The sequence below is a fragment of the Macaca nemestrina genome, chromosome 18, assembly GCF_043159975.1.
Source record: "Macaca nemestrina isolate mMacNem1 chromosome 18, mMacNem.hap1, whole genome shotgun sequence".
In the NCBI taxonomy this organism is placed as follows: domain Eukaryota; kingdom Metazoa; phylum Chordata; class Mammalia; order Primates; family Cercopithecidae; genus Macaca; species Macaca nemestrina.
Window position 1 is genome coordinate 46,549,744 of NC_092142.1, and position 26,923 is coordinate 46,576,666.

Sequence of the window (26,923 nt, forward strand, 5' to 3'; positions counted from 1 at the left end):
CGCACCTTACTTCTTTACAATAAAGAAGTAAGAACAGAGCATTCAGAATTTTTCTGAGTGCCCTAAGCACTGAAGTAATATTGTTTCTACCAAGCACATTCAGATCACCTCAAGCTCTGTGGAATGAAATCATGGCTTAGTCATCATTGCTTCCAGAGGCAATGATGTGCCTTCTGTTTGTTTTCTTCTTTACACACTGACATTTTAATGAAAGTATTCACACTCAGACTAACTGGTTCATGCCACTTGTGATATAATAAACCAGCAGTTCGCAGTTTTCACTCCATTATAAAATTGAGGCAATAGACTCCATGTTCTGCTCTCTTCCCTCATCTCTGTGGCCTTTGATATGCTATTCTTTTTTCCTGCCTTTTATGATGGTACACTGTACATGGAAAAGAGATGGGAAGGGGTACTCAGGGAGAAGGGTGGCCTGCAGAGTCCCCTGGGAGCAGAATGCCAGGGATAGAGGAGAGAGAGAGACCAGCCTATTCCCCTTGCCAGCTTCAGCAGCATTCTGCTCAGAGTTTTTTTTTTTTTGGCCATTTCGCTCTGTGCTCTCTGGTGTCCCAGGCTGTGAACAGCCTGTTCCTTCCCCTCCACAGGTGAGAGATCTGTCACCACATATTTTAACCCTCACCAGGCACCTTGCATTATGCCCAGAAAAATGAGGGCTACACAGGAACTGGGTGGCGTCACACCTGCCTTTGAAGCGTTATAGTGTTGTTGAGGCAAAAGAATCTGCCTGAGAAACTATAAAAAAATCAAAAAGTATATCTCTCAAATACCAAATTGTGTAGACTGTGCAGTAAAGTGAAACTCTGTAACCTATTCTGGTTTCTCTGGGGAGTTTCTAGTGCTAAAGTCATTCAGAATAATTTTAACTTATTAGTTATTTATATTCCTTCCCTGCTTTTATCCACTCACCTCCACTCCCCTAACTGGAACCCTCACCTGCCCTTATATTTGAGACTAGACTGTGAACCATCATGATTTCCAGTGGGAGTCACGCTTTGAAAGCCATTTTAATAAACAGCAGGAACAGTTATTCTGCCTAATTCCCTAGCTTATGTAGAGTAATTTCAGCCTGCCAGTCATCCTGAGCCTTGAGTTTTTTTTATTTTTATCTTTTAGTAGCTAGGAGAATTTTACAATAAAATTCTGTACTCGTAGGTAACTCTGGGTGCCTTTGGGCATGAAGAAGAAGTTATCTCTAATCCTTTGTCTCCAAGAGTGATTAAAAACATCATCTATTATAAGTGTAACACCCATGATGAGAGGGAAGCGGTCATTCAGCAAGAACTGGTCATCCATATTGGCTGGATCATCTCCAATAACCCTGAGTTATTCAGTGGCATGCTGAAAATACGAATCGGGTGAGTGAAGTCCTTTGCATTTGCATAAAGAGAATTGTTCAAGTTGTCCTCTAACAGACCCAGCCTCTCCAAGTGAAGCAATGTTCCTGGTGTCTGGTGAGTATTCAGCAAAGTGCACCTGTCCTCTAAGCCATGCAGGCAATATCTGGGGGTATGCAAAATAAATGCTACTAGCCTGAAAGAATCCTTAACATTTATTTCATGCCTGAATTAGATATAGTGAAGTAACTCTGTTTTCTGGTAAAATCAAACCCCAGAAATTTCAACAGCTGTGTCGTGTAAAACACTAAGCACAGTACTTGCAAAAATTCCTAGAAATAAAATGAATAGGCCTTAAGAGAGGAATGATTTTCAGTAAAACTGTCAGGAGGACACATTCAGATAAAAATTTGGTCCTTTTAAAAATATTCTATACCCATTTTCTACCAAAATCTAACTATTGATTTTTAATATTGTTGTTCTTGGAGAAGAAATCAAAAGTAAGGCTCTGATGATCTTGAATATTCGTAATCAAGAATTTTATGAGGCAGCATGTGTAGGAAAAGTTAACCAGGCTCTGGGATTCAGCAGAACTGAGTTCAAGTTCCGACTGCCATTGTCATCTCAGTAACCTCGGATAAATGACTGAACCTCTCTAGCCTCGCTTTAATACCAGTTTCTTTGTTTTATATGAAAATGAAATGAGATATGTTTTAAAAGTCTATGACAAGCTAAGAAAGTATAAATGTTTCTTTTTTAAATACATTTTTGATTGTATAAGTATCATGTGAGTATGTCCTGATTGTAAAAGAGCCCAATGGTATCTGAGCTTATAATGTAATCTAACATGTGGCCAACTTTGGAGGGTGTTTCTCAAGTGTTTGAAAAGAATATACATTCTCTGTTGGATGCAAACATACATGTATGTGTATGAGTGTGAAATAAGTGCTAACTGTAAAATTGGAGTTTTATTATCTTTACTATCTGTATTTGATAATTGACTGCTGATAAAAGTCTTAATTTCTCATTACAATTGTGGTTATATCAATTTCTCCTTGCATTTTTATTTTTATCAGTTTCGCTTTATGTAGTTTTTTGTTTTTTGAGATGGAGTCTCATTCTATCAGACAGGCTGGAGTGCAGTGGTGCGATCTCAGCTCACTGCAACTGCCACCTCCCAGGTTCAAGCAGTCCTCCCACCTCAGCCTCCCAAGTGGCTGGGATTACAAGCATGTGCCACCACACCCAGCTAATTTTGTATTTTTAGTAGAGACAGGGTTTCACCATGTTGGCCAGGCTGGTCTTGAACTCCATACCTTTAGTGATCTGCCCGCCTCAGCCTCCCAAAATGCTGGGATTACAGGCGTGAGCCACCTCACCTGAGCACTTTATGTAGTTTAAAACTTCGGTTTTGTCCATGTCACTTCATAACTTTTACCAATATATCTTCATGTCATTGATTACTTTTCAACTTTTTTTTAAACTTCAAACATTTACAAGAATACAGAGACTGATATAATAAAGACTTACGTGCCCGTACTATCACCCAGCCTCAACAATAATATCATCTGGTCCGTCTTACTTCACCCATACCCCCATCTACTACCCACCTGTCCCCACAGTACCCTGTCAGTTTTGAAAGGCAAATCCATATCTTCTAATCTGTAAATACTTAAATTTGTATCTCAAAAACATAAGAACTTCTTCAAAACATAAACGCGGTACTGTTACCATGCATAAAAAACAATTGAATTATGTTTGTCAAATATTACTGCCATACCTTTCTCCATCTGTCATTAGAAGGGTTGGGGAGCATGAACTCTGCATCACTCACACTAGTGACTAGTTCCAAATCCTGGTTCTTGGCCCATGATCTTGGGAAAGTTATCTAATTTTGCAGAATTTCAAGCAGCTTGTGTGTAAACTTACAGAGTTTTTGTGAGGATTATCTGAGATAAACCCAAAGGGCAAGCACCTAGAAAATGGGCCCTCAGCAAACATTAGATCTCTTCCTCTGAACATAAGAAAGGAGAACTCATTTGCCTGGGATAGTCACTTAAGTTACTGGCAGAAATGGGAATAAAATTCAAGGCTTTCCACTTGTAACTCTCAAATTAGTGGTATCCAGAGAGCTGAATTCAGTGGCAGGGGTGGTTTTGCCTTAGGGGAGGTAGAAGATTTTCTGTGGAGGAGTTACGCGGCAACTGTCTACCGTTTGTCCTTATCCCAGTGTCTCTACCTTTGCTGGTTCCAGTAAACAGCACCAAGGGCTCAGTGCATATTCACTAGCTCACACATTTGACTGGCTATTAACTTCGAACAACGACATCTGCCCTGGTCCTACAAAGAAGGATTAGTCTTCAGGAAAATATTATTTCCTCTGCAAATACTGACATTGAAAGTATGACAAAATATAATTTCAAATTATTCTTATGCTTTGCCTCCTAAGCCAATGTTGATGTAGCAACAGGCAGGCAGGTTTGTATTTCAGAAAGCTTTTTTCCTGTGGTTAACATAATGAGGCGCTCTGTATTTGACAGAGGTATCCTAGAATATTACAAGGAAGTGAAAAGTCTGCTCTAGACTTTTCTAAACTTTTCATAGCATCTTAATATTAGGTTGGTGCAAAAACAGTTGTGGTTTCGCCCACTACTTTCAGTGGCAAAAACCATGATTACTTTTGCACCAACACAATATATCTACTGTAGTATACAAGCAGCCAACTTAGAATCATCCCATTTTCTCGGTCTTGTGATGAATTAAGGTGCAAAATCTCATTTATTTGGTCTGTTAACTTGTACCTACTCAAGTTCCTTACACTATAAAATGCTAAACAGTACTGATCCTAGATTGGAGGCCTGGCAGACAAAAGAACAAAAAAAAAAAAATCTGACATCTGGCACATCATAGTTACTACATGAACTCGAATACAATATGGATCATAAATTGAAATCATGTATGAGAAGTCATAAAAGCCATAAAGTTTTAGAAATAAACACTAAAGCCTGTTTCTGTGAGATAATGGCAATGGTATACAGAAGCAAAAACATGCAGAAGTACGTAAGACTGAAGAATAAGAACACTGGAGTTAGGCAGACCTGGGTGTAAATCCCAGTTCTTCCACTTACTGACAAAAACAGCCCATGTACACTCTCCAAATCTCAGTTTCTTTGCTGTAAAATGGTGGTTCCAGTGCCTACTTCAAAGTTGTTGTAGGGATTAAGTCAGATAATATATGTGAAGAATTTTTATTTTTCTTCTATTATTCATTGCTTAGCATATAATAGATATTCAATAAATAGTATTTGTGGCTACAGTGATGGAGGAAGAGGAAGAGGATGGTTTACTAGAGTGATCTTTTGAGTGCAGTGATCACGTTATTTAAACTTGTCTCCTCTTAGATCGTTACTGGAAACACTGCTAAGAGATGTACGATTGTAAGGCAACCTGTCCTATACTCTGATATGATTAACTACACCATTCCATTAATAACTCCATGGAGAAAAGTGCTACATCCTGATATCTTCTGTATATATGACTGGACTTTCATAAAAACAAGGCCCTGTTTAACTTGGTCATTTCCTGAAGGACATGATTTAATTAAATCTTCTTTTATACTTAATTCCAATATCATGTGGCACAAAATCAAGTATGTTTATCAAAATTAAGAGCCATTTACTTCTCTAAGAGTACAGAGACATGCTTTCCTTTTGCTTTTCCTAAATCCCACATTACTAGCTCAAAGCAAACCACCTGACTCTGCTTATATACCATATGTTAAATAATCCAATATTTATTGAGCATCTCTGATGAACGAAACTATAAGACAGACAGGAAGTAATACAAGATCTAGTTCCTATCCTTAGCAGAAGTAAATTTCTTAAATAAATCACTCCTTAATAAAAACAACAACAACAAAAAAAATACCAGATTGCTCCCCGACTGAAATTGTCCTAGTGATTAGAACTGATCTTGTGAGATGCACATAAGAGTGAAATATACATCATAAGTCAGGCAGGGACACTATTAATACTCACAATGAGAATATAATGCCACAATCCCAGAATGAGTTTCAGGACGGTGAATAATTAAGGTTTCATAGCAAATTTCTTTATGAGTCAGTTGACTGTTAAATACTAAGTCACATGCTGCCACCGGACATTTTTACTTTGGGTGACACAGTATAAGGAAAAATGGTATGTCATTTCTCATGGAAAGCACTGAACATACAGAATAGTAGATATCAAAACGGAAAGAATGCTATTTTTAGAATAAATACCCATTCCCATGAATAGAAAGAAGCATCAGGTTAGAGTTGAATTCAAGGAAGGGAATTACATGAGACTTGTAGAGGACCTAAATTAGCTTAAAATGCTGAATAAGCAGTAAAGGAAAAACTACTATAGACTGAAAAACACAGCAGTGTAAAATCTTGGGAAACTGCTTGCCTTCACTCTAAGGCTTTGTTTAAACCTCTGCAAGGATGACTGTCACTTGAAAAGGCTCCCCGAACTAGAACACTTATTACAAAGAATGTGCTTTGGAAGACTTATAACCTATACTTCTCAGTCTGTCTCAGATCAGTGCCTGAGTCTGTGACAATAGAGTACTTTTATACCGTGTACGGAGATGGAGAATCACATTTCTTTTCATTTAGAGTTAACTCACATGAAAGAACCATTTCTTTACCCTCATATGGAGTCAAGAGGTTGGAGTTGAAAATATCAGGGCAAACAGACTGAACAAATCAGGATATAACTCAAAGTTCTTATAACTGATTCAAAATAGCTCCAAATCTTCGAAAGAAACTATTTTAAGGGATAAGAGTGAAGGTCAAATTCTATGCAGGTAATTTACTTTCAATCAAAAGAAAGAAGAGACAAAGAAAGATAAGGAAATTTGACTGAAATATACTGTAGCTGAAATCATGCAAATCACTTAAAAATAATAAGCTAAAGTAATTTATAAAATAATACTGAAAAATGTAACTTAGAAAGTAGAAATTTCCTAGGGAAAGTAACTGACACCAATTTGATGTATATTTCTCAGATACTTTTGCACATGTACATTACACAGATATATATGTATGGTATTATTGTTGTTTTATAAAATGTGGAACAATACACTGCATCTTTTTTTTACATTTAATTTATCTAGGACATTCATAAATGTCAGTATATAGGACTTTATCTTGTTCAATGTAATGGTAGCACAGCATTTTATTATATGGCTAAAAACCAATTTATTCAAACTATTTTCTACTAATGAACATCTAGGTCGTTCCCAATGTTTTCACTATTTCGAATAATGCTGAAAGACTGCTGCAAAATATATCTTTATGGTACTTGTGTGAATACTGTAAACTCCTTGGATGAGAACTGATGAATTATGATGTATGCAGATATTGCCAAATAAGCAATGCGTTTTTCACATGTGATTTTGAAGGAAAAACAGGTAATAATGTTTAAAAAAGTACTTCACATTTACATGTAAAACTAGTGGAATGAAAAGGAGCTCAACCCGACAATAAACAGAAAAGGAAAAAAGTTACCCTGGTTGGTAACAGTGGGGCTATCCCTGCTTTGGTGTCCTCGTTGGATGTGGTGATTCTAGGTAAAGAATGTGAAGATGTTTTGCAAGGGCAAAGCTTCAACATTATCACTGTGGTATTTGATAATTTGAGGTCCTCTCCCCATGACATTTGGAGAACAGCTCCATCTGGGGAGTGCTTTTTACACACCACAAATCTCAAGGTGCCATAGGAGGAACCTCCCCCTTCTCCCAACACACACATACTCTCTCTCTCTCTCTCTCTCTCTCTCTCTCTCTCTCTATCTCAGTCACTCTTCTGGTCCTAACACACATACTCTCTCTCTGTCTCTGTCTCTGTCTCTCTCTCTCTCTCTCTCTCTGTCTCAGTCACTCTTCTGGTCCTAACACACATACTCTCTCTCTGTCTGTCTCTCTCTCTCTCTCTCTCTCTCTCTCTCTCTCTCTCTCTGTCTCACTCACTCTTGTCTTCTGGTCCTAAGTTTGCAAAAGCCATGTGCTCTCGCAAGAGAAGTTCACCCTGGAGGAGGGGGCCCTTTCAGCCATGGTTGAGTCCCCTGTAGGCCCAGTGGAATGATCCCAAAGCATCTCTTATGGAAACTCCATCTCAGAATCCTGTTGGGGTTGTATCTTGCAATCTAACATGGTGTCACCTCTCCGTCACCTGGTAGACACTCATGACACCTGTGGCAAATACCCTGAAATCCCCTCAGACCTATGCCCACAGCACTCTCCCACCACAGTAACAAAGATTTGGGAATGCTGTTTCTTCTCTAGGGATATCAGACAATTTAAGGTAACTGTCATCCTATCTGTGGGGCTTGTGATAGTACCCCTCTGAAGAGTGAAAAGACACTTTTGTGTCTTCTATGTTTTTATGAGACTTCATCCTTAATAAATTATACTAAGACCTGAGCCCTTTTAAGTGAATGGGCCCCTTGCATATTTGTTTATTAGCAGCAGCAAATACATACTCAGTATGTTTCTTTACAAATTTTACCTTGAATTAGTCCATGGAAGGTTTTTCGTTTGCTTAAAATTGGTGAGCAAATTACTCATTTATAGAGTCCTTGAATGTCAAATTTCCTATAAATTGTTGAACATATTTCTGAGTTAGTCCTTTGTGTATTGTACTGGTTGTGGCACAATTTTAAAAGAAAGATAGGGAGGGGATTTATAGAATGTGTTCTTTTTTTACTGCCTTATGATACAATAAGCACATCAGACTCATTCTTACTTGGCTTTTGGGTATTGTTTCTCTCTTTTAAATGTTAATTATGATTAAAGAGATTGATTGATTGGTCACGTTTGATACCATATTCTTCTTGGAATGCCAGCATTCACTAGGCTGAATGGACATAAGAAATAAGAACATTTGCCTTAACCATGGTACCTCTTACCCAGAATTCCCTTGCACTGTGTATATTTTTATCTCTGGTTTAACTACTCTCTCTCAGTGTTTTTTAAATTTTATTTATTTACATTACCCACTACTTCAGTTGCTTTTAAACCAATAGCGCCATGTCCCTTTTCTCTTTTTTCCAAGGTTAATCTTGCCAATGCAGTTTCTTCAACTTTACTGCTATCAGGCACTCCAGTGAACAAAATTAACCTGCTCACAGGAATGGTATTCTGGTCTGATAATGATTTGATTTGCTGTCTCATTATTGATTTGTGCTCCAGCTTTCCTGTTGAAATAGATCAAGTTCCTGACAGGCCCATTACTGTAAAGACCTCCAATCAACTGCTTTCTGCTGCAGGTCTGTCAGTCAAGCTTTACTTAGAGATAACCCCAGAGGATATATGTTATCGAGCCTTTTTCATCTCTGCTTTTCATACTGCCAGGACATCCTCTGTAAGCAATTATGATCCAGACATACCTTGTCCTCTGATGCCCGAAACCGTATCTGTGGATCACACATTCGAAGCTTAGAGAGAGCCATCGTTGTCATAGATAGCAGACTATAACATTGCTTATGCACTAAAGGAAAGAGAAAATAATTACGGCACCAAGTTCATTAGCACGGTTCTAATACTCATTCCGAGGTCTTTGCCTTTGACATTTGATATGAGATAAGGAGGTGAGGTGATGAAGCTCCCCTACCTCTATTATATTGTGATTGGATCAGTGATAGAGTAAGTCCACATCCTTCAGTCACCAGAGAGCTCAGTTTGCCTCATCAAATTGTATCCCTCTCCATATTAATATGAATCAAGCCAAAAAAGTCCCTTCTTGCAACTTTCCCATCTTCTATCATTTGGTGTGTCAGCTTTGGCTTCCATAACAAAATGCCATAGATGGAATGGCTTAAACACAGAAATTTATTTTCTCACTATCTGCAGGCTGGAAAGGCCAAGGTCAGGGTCCCTGCCGATTTGGTTTCTGGTGAGGGCTTTCCTCCTGGCTTGCAGACAGCTGCCTTCTGTGTCCTCTGTGTCCTCTGTTGGAGAGAGAGAGCGCTCTAGTATATCATCTTATAAGGGTACTAATCCCAGCATAAGGGCTCTAACATCATGACCTCATCTAAACCTAATTGCCTCCCAAAGACCCCATCTCCAGATACTATCACATTGGAGTTAGGGCTTCAACATATGAATTTGGTGGGGGAGAAAGAATTCAGCCGATAACATATGGCTTAGTTAAATGTTTGCACAAAATCATCTAATCATTTGTTTAACAGCAAACTTAGCAGATCCTTGTATTATCTTGAAATCTTAAAATGATTATTTTAAAAAATTATTTTTTTCCCCAAGGATCAGTGATCAGTTCTATTCTGTATGGCATTTTTTTTTTTCCAGAAAATTTCAGCTGGTCAGGTGCAGTGGCTCATACCTGTAATCCCAGCACTTTGAGGGGCCAAGGTGGGTAAATCACTTGAGCCCAGGAGTTTGAGACCAGTTGGGCAACATGGCAAAACCCCTTCTCTACAAAAAAATTAAAAATTAGCTGGGTGTGTTGGTGCCTGCCTGTAGTCCCAGCTCCTCGGGAGACTGAGGTGGGAGGATTGCTTAAGCCTAGCAGGTGGATGTTGCAGTGAGCCAAGATCACACAGCTGCACTCTACCCTGGGCGCCAAGTAAGACCATGTCTCAAAAAAGAAAAAAAAGAAAAGTTCAGGTGTTCTGGTTTACCACTGCTATCAGATTTCCATGTACTTTATTTCATATTGTTTGCCTTCATTGGGGCATATGGGAAATAAACATACCAATACACACACTGTATCCTTACTAATCTCCAAACAAGAGTGTTTTTAAAAGGATAAGCTTATTCCCAGAACTGTCTGAGGAATACTAATATTCCTTTTTCCGCTTTTCCAGCAGTCCCAAAGAATTCATTGTCCTCAAGTCAAACTTGGATATATATGAAGGCTGATTTGGTCAGTCGTGTGAATCTACCACTTTCTCATTTGCTTATTGGCAAGTAGAGCACCTCTGGCTCTTAGACAGACTGGATGTTTAAGGCTCTGGGCCATCCATAACCTTCATTATTTTGACCTTCCACATTTTCTTTCTTTTGCCCTTCCTTCCTTCCTTCCTTCCTTCCTTCCTTCCTTCCTCCCTCCCTCCCTCCCTCCCTCCCTCGCTTCCTTCCTTCCTTCCTTCCATGCATCCATCGTTTCCTTTCCCCATTTTGTATTTAAATGATTTTGTACTGGCCAGGCACAGTGGCTCACACCTGTAATCCCAGCACTTTGGGAGGCTGAGGTGGGCGGATCGCGAGGTTAGGAGTTCAAGACCAGCCCATCCAACATGGTGAAACCCCGTCTCTACTAAAAATACAAAAAGTAGCTGGGCGTGGTGGTGCCTGCCTGTAATCCCAGCTACTCAGGAGACTTAGGCAGGAGAATCACTTTAACCTGGGAGCCGGAGGTTGTGGTGAGCCAGGATTGCGCCATTGTGTGCTCCAGCCTGGGTGACGGGGTGAGACTCCTCAAAAAAAAAAAAAAAACAAAAAAACAACAAAAAAAAACTTTTGTTCTAAAATGATCAATATCAGATTTTATGGCCTTGTCATAGGGAATGAGGGATAATTAGCCTGATTTTCCTATGTCCTCCTTTATTAGTAGTCCTACAAATGGATAAAATGTCTTTGATATTCTTAACTGTGTTACTACTTGGTAATTTACTTTCTGTAGGTTTCTGACAGCTATTAATAGTTGTGTAGTTTATGTCTAAGGCTGTTTTGCCGTTTTTATTTGAAGAATTCCAAAGAATAAAAAGATTAGTTTGACCAACAATTTTAATGAATAAATGCCTGCCTCCCTCCCTCCCTCCCTCCCTCCCTCCCTCCCTCCCTCCCTCCCTCCCTCCCTCCCTCCCTCCCTCCCTCCCTCCCTCCCTCCCTCCCTTCCTTCCTTCCTTCCTTCCTTCCTTCCTTCCTTCCTTCCTTCCTTCCTTCCTTCCTTCCTTCCTTCCTTCCTTCCTTCCTTCCTTCCCAGAGCTCGCTCTGTTGCCCAGGCTGGAGTGCAGTGCCATGATCTGGGCTCATTGCAAGCTCCACCTCCTGGGTTCACACCATTCTCCTGCCTCAGCCTCCCAAGTAGCTGGGACTACAGGCGCCCACCACCACGCCCAGCTAATTTTTTGTATTTGTATTTTTAGTGGAGACAGGGTTTCACCATGTTAGCCAGGATGGTCTCGATGTCCTGACCTTGTGATCTGCCCGCCTCAGCCTCCCAGAGTGCTGGGATTACAGGCATGAGCCACCGCACCTGGCCAATAAATGTATTTTAATAATATGACAGATTGTATTTATTTGTGCTTGAATGAATGAACAACCTTCTTTCTTTGATGATTTTTGAGAATATTGCTGTCAATAATTTGCCCACAAAACTGAGATTTTGTAAATAGAAGGAAGTCTAAGGGAAAACATTAAGGTCTCCAGCTATCTTTGTGCGTGATACTAAGGATTTTAAAAGATAAATGTGATAAACTATGTTTAGTTTTAATAACTCAAGTTAGTGGAAGACTTTAAAAAGTAAGCCTTTTAAAAATAAAAATGTTATTTATTTTTGAAGATACCTCCTGAAGTTAATTGACTGATACTTGGCTTAAGTGACTCCAAGACTTCAGTTAAAAATTTGCATTACCTTCCTCTAACCTGAGTTTAAGAAGTCACATAACAAGAGTTTACTAACATTTTTATGACTCTTTAACATTTCAGAGCCTTTTTATAGACATTATTTGATCCTCAAAATAATTTCATAAAGTAAGTTCAATGAGTAATAGTAGTATTCCCATTTGGAAAATAACCTGCCAATGGGGCACAGTTGGTAAGTGACAGAATTAGTATTTAAGTCTGTCTTTGCTTTTCGTTATGAAGAATTTTAAGTGTATAATGAATTATTTGGTGCATTCCCAAATACTCATTATTTAGTGATATAAGTAGTGCTTAGCTATTTGTATTTGCTATACTTGCTTTAACTTTTATTTTGCTATAGTATATTATAAAGCAAATCCCAGACATTTAACTTTTACCTGTGAATATTTTAGTGAGTATGTATCTCAAAAAAAGGACATTATCTCAATAATCCCAATACCATTATCATAGCCACCAAAATTAGCAGTAATTTTTTTAATATCATAAGATACTCAATCCTTATTTAAATTTCTCTGGGTTATCCCTGAAATGACTTTTTATAGTTGGTCTGTTTTTGAATCATGACATAAAACAAGGCTCATGGTATTAGTGGTTGTATCTCTTAAATCACTTCATCTACAGCAGAAACTCCCACTTAGCTTTTCATTCTATTGACTTATTGAGGAGACCAACAGGCAGGTCGTTCGATTTTTAATTCAGTATTCCTTCTGTTATTCTAAGCTGCCTCAAATGTAAGTTTTAAATCTAAGTAAAGAAATGAATAAAATAAATAAATAAAATAAATAGAAGACAATTCTATGCCTAGTCTATAAAATAAAAATATAAATTTTTAATTTAAAGAAAAGGCCCACTGAGTAGTTTATTGTAACTAAAATGTTGCTGTACTAGCTAATTTCCCAAACAGCTTAAACATCAAAGCATCCAAAAGAACTATGTTCTTGTTACTTTTATGCTTGTGTAACATTTTCGCTAAATACAGTCAATAAGAATGAGGACGATATAAAGAAAGCCTAGTCTTTGCCAGTAACATAGGTGTAGTCCAGTTTTTCTTTTCGACTGACTAGAGAAATATAAACGGTAAATCTTAATTCTGTTACATATTCTGTTGTTGTATATAACAGGAAGCTTTCAGGCATTTGTTGTTTGTAAATACTTCATCTTTATTGCTCTTACCAATGAACAGCTATTAAATATTCATTACATAGTATCAACAGTAATAGTATTGATTTCTAAAATATTAGTATGTTTCATCCTTGTGTATCTCTCATGCCTTTATAATCCATCTCAGTGTTACCCTAGACTAAACTCCCAACTTCCAGAAATGGCACCAACAAACAATAGGGGAGAAGGTAGGAAGAGCTGAGAGTTGTCTGAGCTTAGGGCAGTAGAGGTTAGAACTGTCATAGAACTTGATACATGTTACCCTGTGGCTTATGGCCTGGCCCAGCAGGCCTGGTTGACACCCTCTCTGGCTCAACCAGTAAGGCTTAGCATTTTTTCTTACTGTTCTCTACATCGAGAGACATTAGTCATCCCATGAGGATGCATCATTGTTGTTTTACAAACCAGCATTGGCAGAAAAAAGAACTTTAATCTTTTGAATACATCTACTCTAACATTTTCATCTCTGTACCTGCAATATCCTTGTAGGTTGCCTTTCAAGGAAGTGTATCAAGAGAAAGAGAAGGCATGGGGGAGAAAGGCAGCATGGGTAAATAAAGATGCATTATTTCCAGATGCTCAGTTGCACTGCCTGTGTTTGTTATGCAGTGTTCGCTAAAGGATTTAAGGATGAAGCATAGGAATCTGCTGTGTAAAACTAATTCCCTGGCTTTTCCTAAGGGTGTATAAATTTCTCATTCCCTAAGGCACAGTATTATTTCCAGAGTTTTCTTTGGTTTTCATAACTAGTTTATCTGAGTTCTGTCCTCAGAATATAGTAAATGAAAGAAATGAAATGAATCTACAAAAATGCTTTTTAAAATATCCTCAAAAATTATTTACACATAAAATAATTAAATATTTTGGCTCTTATGCAACCTATTGGTTAAAGTACATCTTTAATGTACAACTATAACTAAGTTATAACTAATTGTATCCTTGTATTTCAAAGACAGGTACTTGTCTGGCTCCTCTCACCCCAAAGGAATGACTACAAAGTAAAGGAAATTGGTTTTAAAAAAAAGCTTGAGATTTCAGAGAAAGGAACATTTACATAATAGCATATCTCAGCCTATTTCTTGAAATGTATTGTTTCTCTTGCTCTCTTTCCTTTTTTTTTTTTTTTTTTTTTTTTTTTTTTGCATGTATCTAGTGTTAAGAAAATATAGTGTGGCAGCTGTTTGTGTACAGAATAACACCACAATGGATGGGTAAAATCTCACTTGCTAAGAACCTAAGTACTTACCTATTTTAATGTTGTACAACCTCACCACCTGTGCAAGGGCAGGCCTCATTTTTAAGAGTCTGATCATGTCACATAATCTTGATGGAAGTAATTGTATCAACGGTTCAGGAAATTCAAATGGCCTCTTCTTCATTCTCCTTTGAATGGGTCAGTGGTGTAAGGGCATTACTGACAGAAGCAGAAGGTGATTTTATTTCAAGAGTTATTGATTCATGCTTCCCTGTTTTATTTCAGGTGGATCATCCATGCCATGGAGTACGAACTTCAGATCCGTGGTGGAGACAAGCCAGCCTTGGACTTGTATCAGCTATCACCTAGTGAAGTTAAACAGCTTCTGCTGGATATTCTGCAGCCTCAACAGAATGGAAGGTAATGAGGGCCCCTTGTTACCTACATGATACTCTGGATTTACAATAACTTCATAATGTTTAGCTTGATATATCTATGAAATTGATAAGATATTAATAAGAAATAAAATGCAACAGAGTATCAGAGGCCACCCCACTAGATAGAAAGTGTAAATAGAAAAACCAATCAAAATGTCTCTCTTCAATTATTATTTTGCACTGATTTTAATTTTATACTTTTTTTCCAATGTAGTGTATAAGCATTTCTTCATTTTTATTATTCTGTGCAAAATGTAACACCTCATACCACTTTCTGAAGTCAATTTCCTTTTCTGAACCTTTGTGGCACTCACCATCTCCTCCCAGCATTTTGGCAGATAGGATTGGGTTTGGTAACGTTATTTAAATATGTTGCCTGTGGCTTTGTCTCCCTAAGTAGACTTCAGTGCTAAACCCTTTCCTAGACTTGTGCTAAGCTTACACTAAGAACAAAACAAATACTTGTGGATTGTGTTGACTTGAAGAACTTTTTCATCAGAAATAGCTTTAATGTAAGTATTTAGGAAAGTATTTATTGAGTATGTTTGTGCCTGGCATTTACCAAACTGATATAGTTATATGCCTAGAAAAATCTGCCTAGGCCTTTTACAAAAGCTGTCTTCCACAAAAGTAGATTTGAATAAATGGAAAGGCATCCTTGTTCTTAAATAGGAACATTCATGTTATAAAGATGTCAGTTGTAAATATAATTCAATTCCAATAACATTTCAACAAGCTCTTTTTATGAGGTTAAGACAAGTTAATACAAAACTTCATATGGAAAAACCAAACATATAAGAATAATCAGAAAAACACGAAAGAACGACTTGCCCTACTAGACATTAAAACATACTATAAAGCCTCTGTAATTAAAACAGTGTGATATTGGTACACAACAGACAGAAGAGTTGAACAGAATAGAAAGTCCAGAAATAGACCCCCAAGTATATATGGAAATTTAATGTGTGACAAAGGCCAAGGATGGACTTTTTAAATAGTCATGAGACAACTGGATAGCCATTTGCAAAAAGATAAAATCACACCTGTAGTTTATACCACACATAAGAATACACTCCAAATAGATTAGAAATCTAAATGTAAAAAATGAAATAATGCAAAACAAGAAGACATGATGAAATTCCTTTTTACCCTTAGTATGGGAAAGACCTTCTAATAATGGCTCAACCCAAGGACAACAAAAGAAAAAGTTAATAAGACTATGTGAAAATTAAAAACAGCATTTTGTATGGCAAAAAGTAGACAACCAATGTCAAAAGACAACTGAGAAACTGGAACAAAATATATGCCACAAAGAGCTTATAACCAAGAATTCTTAAAAATTGAGGGAAAGACAACCAAAATCCCAGTGGAAAATAGGAAGAAACATTCTTACATACCCATGAGTCTATGCTGATATAAACAGACAAATGGGAGTGAAGAGACCCTTTCTTATAATAGAATTCCAATTATAAGTGTAGATAGGATGACAGAAATAGACAAATACAACAGTTATTGTTGCTGGCAAAAACCATCATTGCATGGAAGTATGATGAAAAATGGAGAGTTTCATCATTCCAATGTGTTTCCACTCAAGATACTTACAAATTGTAAAGGAAAAAATAGTGACTTTACAGTGGAGAAACCCAGCTGACTCTACCTTAACCAAAAGATTAAGGTGAACATCGCCAGTAATAAGACACATGAACATCATATAACCCCTGATATGATGCATTGAAAGGGGTATGATGGGCCAGGCATGGTGGCTTAAGCTTGTGATCCTAGCATTTTGGGAGGCTGGGGCAGGAGGGTCCTTTGAGCCCACAAGTTTGAGACTAGCCTGGGCAACATTCCAAGACTCCATCTCTATAAAAATAAGTAAATAAATAAGAAAAGTGCACAACATCACTTCTAGATACTCTTGGCAAAAATGCATGTCAGTCCATTCATCAGGAAACATCAGACCAACCCAAACTGAGGTACATCTTACAAAAAAACTGACATTTCTAAAGTGTCGAAGTTATGAAAGAATAAAGGACAACCAAGAAACTGCTAGAGGAGCCTCAGGAAACATGGAAACTAAACACCAATCCTGGATTGGATTCTGGACCAAAACAAGAATATTAGTGGTAAAATTGACAAAATGAATTAGATCCATAGATTAATTAATAGTATTGTATCATTGTTTACTTCCTGGTTTTATACTATGGTTATGTAAGATAACAAGAGTAGGGGAAGGCCAGGCACGATGGCTCACGCCTGTGATCCCAACAATTTGGGAGGCTGAGGCAGGCAGATTGCTTGAGCCCAGGAATTTGAGACCAGCTTGGGCAACGCGGCAAGACCCCATCTCTACAAAAAACACAAAAATTAGCCAGGTGTGGCAGCATGCGCCTGTAGTTCCAGCTACTCAGGAGGCTGACGTGGGAGGATCACCTGAAACCAGTAAGTTGAGGCTGCAGAGAGTCAAGATCACACCACTGCACTCCAGCCTCAGTGATAGAGACCCTGTCTCAAAAAAAAAAAAAAAAAAAAGGAGAAGGGAAGTTAAGTAAAGAGTATACAGGAACTCTATGGTTTATATTCATGACTTTTCTGTAAGTCTGAAATTTTTCAAAATGAAAAGAAAAAACGAAAGGATCTTTCAAAATAATTTTCTACCTCCATTGTGAGTATTCTCACATTTCTACTTTTTCTGTTGTCCTACCAAGTATCTCCTTTTTAAAATATTAATCATAACTTCATATAACTCCAAAAACATACCTTTTAATTGCCAAACAAAGGGAACGAGGTGAAAATAAAATGCAGGCAGTAGGGTATCCAGTTACCTAAAGTAAAACATCACCAAGGAACCCTTTGAGCTTTGTCACTTTGGTGAAACACTAAAACCAGCAATACAAGGCTGTGCCTATTAAAAGAAATTTTACGTATCCAAAAATGGATGCCCGTCTTACCTATGTAGGGATAAATTTTCATTGGTCCTCTTTTTCCAGAGCAAAAATGTTTTTTTCTGTTTACTGTATCCTGCATAGCTATTGTCGTACCTAGAAATAGTGTTGGTCATGACATATTTCTCTTGTAATTGAGTATACATTTCACTCTGCTGTCTTTTAAAATACTAAGTGTAAAAAACGTGTATCTGGGCTGTGTGCTGTGGTTCACGCCTATAATCCCAGCACTTTGGGAGGCCAAGGCAGGAGGATTACTTGAGGCCAGGAGCTCAAGACCATCCTGGACAACATAGCCAGACCCTGTCTCAACAAAAAATTTAAAAAGTAACCAGACATGGTAGTGCATGCCTGTAATCTTAGCCACTGGAAAGGCTGAGGTGAGAGGATCGCTTGAGCCCAGGAGTTAGAGTTTGCAGCGAGCTATGATTGAGCCATTGCACTCTAGCCTGGGTGACACAGCAAGACCTTGTCTCATAAATAAATAAATAAATAAATAAATGTATCTGTCCTTTCTTCAGCTTTCGAAAGAATATGTTACTTTGTCACTGTGTGTCCTTTTCAAATTATTCAAATTCTGCATTTTTAGCAGTTTGTGAATGATGTATTATATCTTTAAGATTTAATACTTAAATGCTTAATCCATGAAAATAAAAGATCTAAAATTTTGGTGTATCACTACATTCTGTTATTATAATGTAAGATTTTACATCTTTTTTCAGCAAGAGAACTTTAGCTATGTTTAAATGGCAAACTTCTATAAAGTTTAAAATAAGGTAATTTTATTCTATATAAAATGCTTTTTTGAACATCACTTATTCATTCACTTTTTAATTGTTTACTAAGCACCTTTCTGGGAGAGGCGTATAGGAGTGATCAAATTGTATGATTTCCATGCCTTCATTGAGCTTACATTTTATTATATGTGAAAACAACATAAAGTTATTATGAAATTCACAGCTGCTGCATTTTTAAAGGGAGCTGCTTTGTATATTTGAAAATCATTTGAGCATGTACTGAGCAATTCATAGCTTACTTAGAGAATAACATTTTGTCTATTAAATTTTTTAGAATCTTAGAGACTTCCTCCTGTCCTGCCAGCCCTGTTTTCATTATGAAATATTTACTAGCCTCTGTAACACACGGAGATATGCATCATTGATGGGCTTTGGCTTTCATTGCTTACCCTATCGGAACAATTAGTTCATATTGAAAGCCCTGCTTTCCACCAGAACAAGCTTGTTCTTCAACTCTGAGACATTTGCCTTTTGTTACAGATGTTGGCTGAACAGGCGTCAGATCGATGGGTCTTTGAATAGAACTCCCACCGGGTTCTATGACCGAGTGTGGCAGATCCTGGAGCGCACGCCCAATGGCATCATTGTCGCTGGGAAGCATTTGCCTCAGGTAAAGCCCCACCACGTTCACGTAAAGAAAGGGGATTTTGCAAAGGATAGTGAATCCTTTCCTCCTGCCCTGCAAATAACTTTTCTCCTTTTCAGCGTTCTAAGAGTTTTTTCAAAGAAGGGATGAAATACTAGAAAATAAGTCTAATCAATTGGATTGAAAATTGTTTTCCCCAATCTGAGTTACTTTTATTTTTCAAATTTAGTGTCCCTGTAGGCAGAAAAGGCTCGCTTTACCAAATGGATATATTGCTGAAAGTTGTATTTAATAAAAAAAAATTATTGGTATTGTCATATTTTAGATATTTTGAGGATATTCCCTTTTAAAAAACCACATGGCCAAACCTCTTGCTGAGCAAGCTGTCCTTCCTTTGTTTACTTACCAGCTTAGAGTTTCCTATACTGGCTTTATTTCAAGCATGGGTATCCCTTCACTACCCCAGGTGGTGGTGGGTCAGTGCTGGGGGGCCTCACAAACAGTAAAGCATGCACTGGAAAGACAGAACCAGAGCAGACCTAAGAAACAGTGGGGCCTAGTAGTGTTGTGGATGAGGAAATCACCACTTAGGAATTGTGTTGAATGTGAAAAATGCAATAACTTTTTAGGTCATTGGACAGATAATCACTTATTTTATTCCAAATGTACCTTACCTGTGGTCCAAGTGAGTTAGTGCCCTCTCCTTCTGATGGTTTCCCATGTGATATACACTGGCCTGCTTCCTTGATATGATTATTTAATCCTGGCATCTAAGTCTTCTACTTATACACAAAAGAGAAGGATTAGCCTTTTGGAAATAAAGTACTGTAATTGTTTTTAGTGTTGAAATCTCAACCAAATAAATTTTGATGTAGCTCTTTATACAAATAAAGTATTCTCAAAGGCACAGACCCACACTCATTTTGCTTGTGTCTACCTAAGAGTGTCTCTGGAAGGACCCATAGGAAACTGGTAGTATTTTTTTCTTAGCCTTTGGTAAAAGGAACTGTGTGACTGGGAGGACGGTGTGGGCTCTTCCCTGGAACCCTTTAAACCTTTCAAAGTTTGAATGCTGTGAATATATTACTTATTCAGAAAAATGCATAAAAATTTTTAAAAAGTATTCTTTATACTGTTCACAGACTGCAAGTAGTTTCATTTGACTGTCAGTGCAGGGCCCAACCTTCTCCTGGGTGCCCTATGATTACTGTTCAGGAGCAGCACCATCTCTTGAGAGCAGAGAGCAGCGCCTCGTTGCTGGAGTTCGAACCCTCTAGCAAGGCCTTCTCTCTGCCTACCTGGGCAGTGCATGCTCACAATCACTTGTTAGCTTCTTTCTCAGCCCCCACTAATACTTACCAGATTTTCATTTAATTGTCTGGCAGCCTGGGCCCCTTTACATGTAGTATCCTTGCTTTGCTAATATCCTCTCTTTGCTAAAAATAACAATAATGACAATAAATACATGTTAAGTATTTTTATGCACCAAGCACTTTTCTAAGTGCTCATTTAATCCATTAGACAATCTTTTGAGGCAGATGCTTTGTTATTAGTATTCCAGTTTGACAGAAGAGGACACTGAAACACAGCTAAATGATTTTCTTCAGGTCACACTTGTAGTAAGTAGCTGCCCCAGGGTGTGACCCCTGGCAGTGTAGCTGCTGAGCCTTTTCTCTTCTGTGCTACACTACTTACCCTAAGTCCTTTCAGAAGAGTAGGAAATAAGGCAAGCTTGGTATCTCTTCTCTAGTTGCACAGTAGCTAGGTTGACTTTTTAAATGAGATCTATTAAGAAGAAATTAATGTGAAACCAAGAAAGCGTCTTGCTTTCCTTCTGTAACCCCATTAAGCCCATTGCTAGAGATCTAGCCAGTTATAACTATGTTTAGCAATGGGACTTTGTTTTCCCCAAATTAGGTACTACCTGTAAACATTAATAATAAGTTGGATTATATTGACTATGAAATACAATAGTTGTATTGAATATCTATTGAATATAGGACTAAGGCATTATTATACCAGGCTGACCAATTTTGCTGTCACTTGATTGAAAGAGAACATTGGGTCCCATTTTGAGTGGTAAGTAGATAAACATGGTTCTGAACCTGATTGAGTTCACTGTAAATTATCATTGAGGTGAAAACAAGTATGTCTCATTATCTCTGCCTCTCTGGTAATGATCTAGTGACCCCATCTGCTTTCCACCATACAAGCTTAATGTTCAGAGCCTTCCCTTCCATCCTCTGAGGAATATTCCCCATGCCCAGATTTGGATTTGAATTTTAGTTTATTTTCTGCTTTCATTTGGATTGTTAAAAATGAATGGAAAGCTACACAATGTTCTTGTTTTAAATGAAAGATAAAGGGCAGAGTAGAGGAAACTCCTTTAGCTTCACTTTTTTCCTGTTTCCTTCCCAGTTCTGCACATATTGTTTTTGCTTGTTTGTATGCACTTTTACGCTGCCAGCTCAGAAAGGAGCTACCACAGAAATGATGTAAATTCAATAGCAGGTGACTTCCGTGCGGGAGCCTGACAGCAAGCCTAACTTCTCATGTAAATTCTGAAAGCAATATGTACACTATTTGTTGTCTCAGTGTTTGGCTATTCCTTTTGTGTATTGAAGTGGTCTTCTAATATAGTCCTTTTTCTCAAAAACATTAATATAGTGAAGGTAACTACTAAAAATGGAAGGTTTAACTTATCACAATAGTCAGCTGGTTGGCTTTAGTAGTTTGACATATATAAAATCCAGTTGTGTAGCTGAAAGTGCTCCCCAAGGTTTTATAAAAACTGAAAACTATTAATGATTAGAAAATGAAATTCTTCTGTTAAATGAGAACCAGAGCATAACAGTTCAGCATGTTAATGTGGAGTTATTTTTTTCAGCAACCAACCCTGTCAGATATGACCATGTATGAGATGAATTTCTCTCTCCTTGTTGAAGACACGTTGGGAAATATTGACCAGCCACAGTATAGACAGATCGTTGTAGAGGTGAGTAGTAAGAAGTGAAGATTGCTGAAGAAATGCCTTCTCTCTGCTCCCTGAAAACTAGTATAAGGGAAACTGCCTATGAGACCCAGAATCCTATTCTTTCCAGAACGCTGATCTCTCCTATGAGACGCAGAATCCTATTCTTTCTGGAACCCTGATCTTTCCCAGCCGAGTCCTCAAGAAGATGGCCACCCCTAACCCAAGGCAAGGCACACGAGCAATTCAGACACCTCAGGCTCCTCCAGGAAGGGAGAACCGACCCCTGCTTTTCAGCCACACACTCACCCCTCAGCATCAAGTGTATCAGCAGCATCATAAAAGTACAGGAAGTGACCTTTTTCTATCCACTTTGTTTTCATTTTTGTTTTCTATTCACAGAAATAATATACAACTATTGTAGAAAATTTCAGCAGTTTAGAAAATTATAGAAAATAACATAAAAGTTTACCCCACACTCACTAGCAAGAGATCGTTGCTGTTAATATTTTGAGGGACATCTTTCTAGACATCTCCATATGAAGAGAAGACATGTCATTGCATGCTGTATCTCTGTCCTATGTAAAGTTACATGTAAAATTAACAGAACACATATGCCCTCTTGTCATGTTAAACATCACCCCAAATACATAGAGAAGCCGCCAGTTGATGGGTTAATTTTAGCTCATCTGCACTTTGTCTCTTTCCCCAGGAATGTAGCCCTCCAATTTTTGTGTTTCTCAAGGGTAGATAATATGTCTTATTGCTACAGAAGCTCTGTGTGACCGCCAACCTGGACATGGCACCTCCTAAAATCTAGCATGTCTGGAGCTGCAGTCAGAGCTGAGTAGATTCAGCCTCCTCTTTGATGTCCCAGGATATGGAACAGTATCAGCCGATCATTTTCACAGCATGAGGCGGAATGGATTGGGAAAAGATGGGGTTATTAGATGGGTGAATGCCTTCCATGTCTAGTACCCAGCATCTGGGACATACAGTGGACATAGAGATCCTTCTTGTTGACCACAGTGAGGTCATTCCCTCTGCAGAAGACATTTTCCTTTAGACCTACAGCAAAACTTCATATTCTCATGGCTAAAGCCCTGCCCTAAGGTTTCCCACATTGTGACCCCTGGATTTTACTGTGTTTCCTTTGGTTCTTTCAGTTTCTGTTTTGGAAGCATCTAGATAAAATACAGTCAGTAAGAATCCCAAATTGGGAATTATGAGGCGTGTTTCCTGTTCAGTGTACAAGTTAGGAGCCATAAACATCATCAGAGAGCCTTTACCAATTATTGCATATGCAGATACTATTTTTGTTTATAGGAATTTGGCATCTAAAATGAACATTACCACTTAGGATGGGTGTATGTGATGGCCAAGCAATAGGGTGATTCATTAAACTAAGATAGTTCATACAGACGAAATAGGACTCTTGTCACAGGGGTCACAGTTAAATGTATTTTTTTAAAACATGGCCATCCCTTGAGAAACTACTGTGGCATCACAGACTTATACTCACTTGGGCCCTGGGCTCCAGGTCATTTGATCCTGAACCTAGGTCCAGAGTCTCCATTGAACACACCTGGCTTCTCTGGCTTTGGTTTCTGACCCTTCTCTCCACAGACAATGTTTTGGTGTCTTGCCAACAAGGATTGACACCCAAAGGCCCAGAAAGAGTTCAGACACTTTGGGTGAATAGAGTATCATGTATTATGTACACGATGGGTTAGGAAAGTCATTTTTCTAAGTTAATGGTTTTATTTAACTGACTAAAAAACATTTCTAGGGATACACACAATGAAAAAATAAAAGGTGCACTTTTCAAACAGAACTTACGCAGATAACTTGCAAAATTAGGAAGCTTCCTTCCATAGGTGATCCTTGAGCCTCTCATCATACAGAACATCCTTTGGATCACCCATCCTTCTGATGAAAGAGTGAAAACATGTCACTATTATGGTTCATATAATTGGCTTTCAATGTCTGTCTCTCCTAGTTACTTATGGTTGTATCCATTGTACTGGAAAGAAACCCCGAACTAGAATTTCAAGACAAAGTAGATCTAGACAGACTGGTCAAAGAAGCATTTAATGAATTTCAAAAAGATCAGAGTCGGCTAAAGGAAATTGAAAAACAAGTAAGTAAACAGCGTTTTTGTTGTTGTTGTTGTTTTGTAGAATTTTTTCATTGTCTCAATTCTTTAAAATATCCCTAATGTATTTTCATTTACTTTATAAAACAGATTCACAGGTGCAAAATAGGATACCTGAGGGGCAGTCTGCCTTTTTTGAGGAATTAATGTTACTTTTTAGTTAATTATAGTCAATTCAGCTGTGAAGTTCTAACAAAAAAGAAATCTAGAAAGAGATAAATTTCCTTTATATGGTTAGTGTAAAAATGTTTTATCAGAGAGGAAGCATAGACTCCAGAAGGCTATAAAATTAAATTCTGGGGACAATAAGAATGCAGTGACAGGCTATGTTGCTGCTGTGTACTGCCTAATATAGGCCCTTCCAGGTTCTCTGTTTAATATTTTATGTTCAACTGTAAAGAGGTTCTCTAAGTAAATAAAAATTATCAACGAAGGAGAGAATACTGAAAATGTCTTTGTTTTATATGCACCTCAGGAAAATGAAAGAAAAGCTCAGGAATCTCATATTTTCCATAGGGAAATCTTTATGTGAATTTATTTTTCCCCCTAAGATGACACTGATTTTACCTGTCAACTCTTTACAAACAGAAGATCAAATGCCTTGCTTACTATTTTCCTTTGTAGGATGACATGACTTCCTTTTACAACACTCCTCCCCTGGGAAAAAGAGGAACATGCAGCTATTTGACAAAGGTGGTGATGAATCTGCTGCTGGAAGGAGAAGTCAAGCCAAACAATGATGATCCGTGTCTCATTAGCTAGTGGGGAAGGTGTAGGAAGCTCTGTTGAGACATATGTTCTGAAGTGTGTTGTGTTTCGTGTTCAAGCTTAATCAAGGCAGCCATTAATGTACAAACTGAGCATGCTGGGGAGCTGATTGCTACATCCTTGGCAGCATTGTGGACCTCTTGCATGTCATAGCCAATTTAATGGTAATGGTAAATGCTTTTAATCAAACATGAAAAAGTTCTCATGATTATGCCAGCTACAATAGTAATCCTCACTAAGTGATAAAAATAGTTTAGGAATTGAAAATTTGCCACTACATGTTTTATGATCAAATAGTTCATCAAAATGAATCTTTGCTCTTTGGAATGAATTATTACCATACTGCCATTAAAATAAATTTGCCAACTAGTAATGCATACTGGAAATCAAAAGATATTGAAAGAATGGTGAACTTCTCTTAGTGGTATTGTCATGCTAAAAGATGTTAATATACATCATAAAAGCAAAGTCAGCCAGCTGATATTTTGGTTCTCAAAAACTGCATTATTAATAATATTTTAGTATATAGAGATATTCTGCAATTTTTACATTGTAAACATGACTATGGTTTTGTATTTGCTAAATATAGGGGTTGGACTAAAATATAATAAATCTGTACCTTATCAAACATTTTCTTTGAGCTCCTGCTAAAAATAGGACATGTCTATGATTGTTCAGAAATATGTTAAATTTAGGCTCGGCACGGTAGCTCACACCTGAAATCCCAGCACTTTGGGAGGCTGAGGCAGGTGGATCACTTGAGGTCAGGAGTTCGAGACTAGCCTGGCCAACACGGTGAAAACTCTGTCTCTACTAAAAATACAAAAATTACCCAGGCATGGTGGTGCATGCCTTTAAACCCAGCTACTGAGGGGGCTGAGGCATGAGAATTGCTTGAACCAGGAGATGGAGGTTGCAGTGAGCTGAAATCATGCCACTGCACACCAGTCTGGGTGACAGAGCAAGACTAAATCTCAAAAAAAAAAAAAAAAGAAAAAGAAATATGTTAAATTTAAGGACTGTTAACCTACTTTGTACTAGTAAAAGCAACATTAAGAGTCATTAAATTTTATTTCTGAATTAATGAACGTATCTGGACACATTCTTTGTTCCTAGGTTCACAAGATTGAGCTTAAAACTCCTGAGTGTTTTCATTTAATTGATTTAGAGGTAGAATGGAAGAGAATCTATGGTACCTACCATTATACACATTTAGTTGCCCAGTTTACTTAAACTTTAATAAAAGTAAAAAGTAGATTAAACATTTAAATTTTCTTTCTTTCTTTCCCAAATAGAAAAAAAAAAAAGGTCCATGAGTTTGAGCCCTTGCCCCAAAGTTGTTTTTCTGATCAGTCTTACTGGTGTTTCACCTGAGAGGATAGATTTGCCACATGACAAAATGCAGCTTATTTGTAGAGTTTTGAAAGGATGTAAGAAAGAATGAGTGGCTTCAGTATCGAGTCAATTGATGTCAAATAAATGGATGCATGAGCACATGGAAAAATCTGCTGTCAGTCACATTTCTCACAACATTGCGGTATAGTGCCAAGATCTTGCATAAGAAATTCTATGGATATTAGTTGGCAAAATTGAGATGAATGAGACACAGTTGGACCCTAAAGAACTAAGGAGGGGGATATGACAAAGAATAGAATTAAACTACCTGACTCAATGTGTTAAGGGAGTTTATGAAAAGATACTCATGAAGGGTGAAGCTAATTTGTGAAACTTACACCTGAAAAAACTTAAGCATGAAGCCCATGGAGAGGGAATTGAGAACTGACACTTCATAACTGGGGAAACTGGAAATTAAAGAAAGGAAAGACTTAAAATTTTTGTTTGCCAAAATTTGTAGGAAAGTAAACTGTGTTGTAATTTTAAGAATCTTTTTAAAAAATCTGAT

General features: G+C 37.7%; 1 protein-coding gene across 6 annotated transcripts in view; it reads left to right on the plus strand.

Annotated features, from left to right (window-relative positions):
- LOC105492220 (phosphorylase kinase regulatory subunit beta) overlaps positions 1-26,290 on the plus strand; it is a 227,627-nt gene extending 201,337 nt beyond the window's left edge. For all 6 annotated transcript variants that reach the window (XM_011759241.2, XM_011759242.3, XM_011759239.3 and 3 more), the window contains 6 exons: positions 1,174-1,376; positions 14,647-14,781; positions 19,021-19,150; positions 22,014-22,121; positions 24,097-24,237; positions 24,877-26,290. In XM_011759241.2, coding sequence (XP_011757543.2) covers positions 1,174-1,376; positions 14,647-14,781; positions 19,021-19,150; positions 22,014-22,121; positions 24,097-24,237; positions 24,877-25,014 — 855 coding nt within the window. In that variant the 3' untranslated portion in view covers positions 25,015-26,290. The remainder of the gene's footprint in view (positions 1-1,173; positions 1,377-14,646; positions 14,782-19,020; positions 19,151-22,013; positions 22,122-24,096; positions 24,238-24,876) is intronic.
- Positions 26,291-26,923: the final 633 nt, after the last annotated feature.